This window comes from Psammomys obesus, unplaced genomic scaffold (assembly GCF_907164565.1).
Source record: "Psammomys obesus unplaced genomic scaffold, mPsaObe1.curated_primary_1811, whole genome shotgun sequence".
NCBI classification, from domain to species: Eukaryota; Metazoa; Chordata; class Mammalia; order Rodentia; family Muridae; genus Psammomys; species Psammomys obesus.
The window spans coordinates 2730-7315 of NW_026585690.1; the positions used below are offsets into that span (position 1 = coordinate 2730).

The following is a 4586-nucleotide window of genomic DNA, read 5'->3' on the forward strand; positions in this document are numbered from 1 at the left end:
CCCAGCATGAGAGATGGGTCCCAAGACTTTCATTTCTTCCAATCCAGAAATCCTGTTTGCCTATTTACTGTCACCTCTGCTGGCAACGACAGAGTCTGAATTCCTGGCCATAGACACAACGCTCTTCACATCTAGGGCACATATTTGTAGCAAAGATGTATTTGGGCTGTCTTATGGCCCTGAGTCTATCTACTTGCTCAGCACAAAGTTGGGTAAATCTCTCTGTGGAGATATAACCCAACTCATCATAGCACTCGAGAGGGGCAGGGTACTGTTCCACATTCATCTTGCTCCAGTTGGCTGTGTGCTGCAAAAGGTTCCTCAGGTTGTGCATGGAGAAGTCATTGTCATAGAAACTGACATTGGCCAGCTGGGAGCACTTGCTGAGGGCAGGTATGAGCACAGTGAGATGAGAGTCCCTCATCCTACAACCCTTCAAGTCCAGGGACTGCAAAGTGTCTGCCACATTCTCTAGGAGGACTCGGAGAGGCATAAGATCCAAAGTCTTTAAGCGCACACCTTTCATGTCCAGATGTTTCAGCTGAAAAAGCTTCGGACACCCAGAGAAGTAATTCAGGTCTGACTGTGAAATGCTGCAGTAGGGGATGGATAGGGTCTCCAATGGAGTCATAAGGCACCTAGGGATATAGACCAGGAGGTTAATTCTGGAAAATTGTGTTGTGGAGTATGGGGTAGCATTTACACAGAGGTAGAAGGAACCCAGTGTCCCAAGGTCAGTTTGAACAAATACCAAAAATATTCTCTAAGATGCTTCCTGTTGGAATCTGCTCAGTCAAGACAAACTGACACTTCATCTCCTGGCCTCTCTCTCAAGCAGAAAACCAGCTCAGCCCATAAGCCCAGAAAGCACCCATAAGAAATTCCAATCCACGAGTATGAGAGATCTTTCCATTTTTTGATATCTTCTTCAATTTCTTTCTTCAGAGACTTAAAGTTTTTCATACAAGATTTCAACTTGCTTGGTTAGAGTTACACCAAGACACTTTATGTTCTTTTATTGTGGCTATTGTGAAGGGTGTTGTTTCACTAATTTCTGTCTCAGTCTGTTTGTCTTTTGTATAAGGCAAAGTTACTGATTTTCTTTTTTTGGTTAATTTTGTATCCAGCCACTTTGCTGATGGTATTATCAGCTACAGGGTTATGGAAGATTTTTGGGGTCACTCATGTATACTATCATATCATCTGTGAGTAGATTCAATGCAATTCCTATCAAAATACCAACACAATTCTTCAGACCTTGAAAGAATAAGTCTCAACAAAACAAAAACCCAGAATAGCTAAAACAATCCTGTACAATAAAAGGTCATCTGGAGGTAACTCTATCCCTGATCTCAAGCTATACTATAGAGCAACATTAATAAAATCTGCACGGGACAGGCATAGAAACAGACTGGTGGATCAACGGAATTGAATAGAAGACTCAGAAATAAACCCACACACCAATAGATGCTTGATTTTTGACAAAGAAGAAAAAACCTACAATAGAAAAAAGACAGCATCTTCCAAGATGGTACTGGTTCAACTGGATGTCTACATGTAGAAAAATGCAAATAGATCCATAAAGTCCAAGTGAATCAAAGACCTCAACATAAAACCAGACACATTATATCTACTATATGAAAAGTTGGGGAAGAGCTTTGAACTAATTGACAGAAAAGATAATTTCCTGAACAGAATACCAAAAGCTCAGGCTATAAGAGCCACAATCAATAAATAGGACCTCATGAAACTGAAAAGTTCTGTAAGGCAAAGGACACTGTCAACAGAACAAACAGCAGACAACAGACTGGGAAATAATCTTTACCAACCATACATCTGACAGAGGGCTAATATCTAGAATATATAAAGAACTTAAGAAGTTAAGCACCAAGAAATCAAATAAGAATTTAAAACGGAGGGGGGAGGGGCTTATGGGAGGATAAAAAATGAATAAAGTGTAATTAATAAAAAAAATAGCTAAAAAAAGAATTTAAAATGGGGTACAGAGCTAAACAGAGAATTCTCAACAGAGAAATACTGAATGGCAGAGAAACACTTCAAGAAATGCTTCACATCGTTAGTAATCAGGAAAATGCAAATCAAAATGACTCTGAGATTCCATCTCATACTTGTCAGATATGGCTAAGATCAAAAACTCAAGTAACAGCACATGCTGGAGAGGATGTGGAGAATGGAGAACTCCCCTCCCCTTGATTGCTCATGGGAGTGCAAACATGTACAACCACTGTGGAAATCAATCTGGCACTTTCTTAGAAAAGTGAAAGTAGCCTTTCCTCAAGAACCAGTTATACCACTCCTGGGCATATACCTGAAAGATGCTCCACCACACAAAGGCCTTTGCTCAACCATGTTTATGTTTATAGCAGGTTTATTTGTAATAGACAGAATCTGCAAACAACTTAGATGTCTCCCAACCAAAGAATGGATAGAGAAGTTATAAAATTTGCAAGCAAGTGGATGGAACTGGAAAAGGTCATCCTGACTGGGGTAACTCAGAAGAAGAAAGACACTCATGGTATATACTCACTTATAAGCAGATATTAGCTATGTAATACAAATAAACATACTAAAATCTACAGACCTGAAGAAGCTAAACAAGGAGGAACCTAGTGAGTCAGCTTAAATCTCACCCAGAAGGGCAAAAAGATAGAGACTGGAAGCAGTTGAAGAAAGGAAAGAGGAAGGGAGGCTACCATAGATGTCCTCTGAGAGACTCCACTCACCATGGGATCAAAGCAGATGTAGAAACACACAGCCACTATTTGGGCAGACAGAAGGGAGTCTTTTGTGAGAAGGTGGGATAGACTCAGATGGGACAGGAGCTCCAGGAGGAAAACAACAAAGCCCAAAACTCTTGGCCCAGGGGAGCCTACAGAGATTGATACACTAGCCAAGGACCATTCCTGGAGAAGACCTAGACCCCCTGCTCAGATGTAGCCCACAGACAGATCAGTCTCCAAGTGAGTCCACTAATAAGAAGAGCAGGAGCTGCCACTGACATGAACTTGGTTGCCTGTTGTTTGATCATTTTTCCCTGGCAGGGTGGCTTTACCAGGCCACAGAGGAAGAGGATCCAGGCATTCCTGATGAGACTTGATAGGCTACGGTCTTATAGGAGGGGAGGAGTCCCTTTTTCAAAGTACTAGAAGAGGGGATTGTAAGAAAGAAAGATGGAGGGTGAGATTGAGGAGAGATGAGAGAGGATACTGCAAACAGGATACAAACTGAAGGAATAAACTGTAAATAATAATAATAATAATAATAATAATAATAATAATAATAATAATAATAATAATAGAAGATAAACAGAGGAAGTTCCAACCCATGAAAGTCCTGGCAGGCTCTAGGGATACTTTTTGTGAGCTCACTGCACTCTGCATTCCATCAATGCCTCTGCACAGTCACTCTTAATAGCGTTTAAATCCCACACTAGCCACATTGTTCCATGTACTAGGCTTTACTTGGGCTCAAATCATTTAAACCATGTGAAATTCGGACAGACTGAGGCTGCTCTCACAGATCTGAGCACAGAGCTCACTTCCACACTGTGCTGGTGAGTCCCCTGAATCCTGACTACATTCTCCCTGTCCTGTTTCCTTTCCATTGGATTGGTGGGCATGATTCCAAGAAGAATTACAACCCATCCTTACTAGATCTGACCTTCAGGCCTTTTATTCATGACTGGGTATTTGACAACATGATTCATTATACATGGAAATAATACATGACCTTCAATATTCTAATGAGGCCTAAATATTCTACCCAGTAACAGGCAGGCATCATGTACCACTAATCCTTAAAATTATGAAGAAATGTCTGCTCTGGCAGCTGACCCAGCCCTCACCCTTACTTACCCAAGAACCTGTTTCAGGCGGTCTCTAAGAAAGTACATGCCATTCATGGAGAGGTGCTGGAAACAGTTGAGTTTGGAGAACTGAGAAATGAAATTCCTGACACACTTCTCTTCTCTGTCTGTTGTTCTGTTGCCAATCATGAACACAATCTTGAAGATGTAGGCCAGGAAGAGTTTGCGAAGATTTCTCATCTGGCCTAGGTAGGGAGCAAGTTGTAACAGCTTTAACAAATCCCAAATGAGCATGTTCAGTTCCAATTCCTCGATGTACTCCAGATGGAAGACATTCAAGACCTCCCCAGTAACAAAGACAGGCAGAGCCCAGATCTTCATCTCCATACAGCAGAACTGTATGGAGCCCTTTCTCTGGTGGGCCCACTGCAAGAAGCATGCTTGCTTTTCATTCAAACCATACATAAGCCAAAGGTCAGCTACCACCTTCAGGCGCTGCCTCAGTGCATATCTGGGAAGGACCTTCACTACTTGCTGCTCATCTGGGGTCTCTGCTAAGCAGTCACCATCTTCTGCATCAGCCCATATGCTCCAGAATTCATGGTGCTTCTTCCGCAGGTCAAGAACCTGAAGTTTTCCCCTCCTGTAGGAAGACATGAGAACTGTAGGCTACATGTCAAGATTGAACACTGACTCAGCATTTCCTCCTCTAAACTCAGCTCTAAATCCTCCACATTCTTTGTGTTTTTCAGCAGCCAGT

General features: G+C 41.9%; 1 protein-coding gene across 1 annotated transcript; it reads right to left on the reverse strand.

Moving 5' to 3' along the window:
* Positions 1-70: 70 nt before the first annotated feature.
* On the reverse strand, positions 71-4483 carry LOC129667697 (PRAME family member 12-like). Its single transcript, XM_055595382.1, has 2 exons — positions 3876-4483; positions 71-638 (listed from the first exon to the last, which is right to left on the reverse strand). Exons 1-2 carry the CDS (start codon positions 4481-4483, stop codon positions 71-73), a joined length of 1176 nt encoding a protein of 391 aa, XP_055451357.1.
* Between the last annotated feature and the right edge of the window lie 103 nt (positions 4484-4586).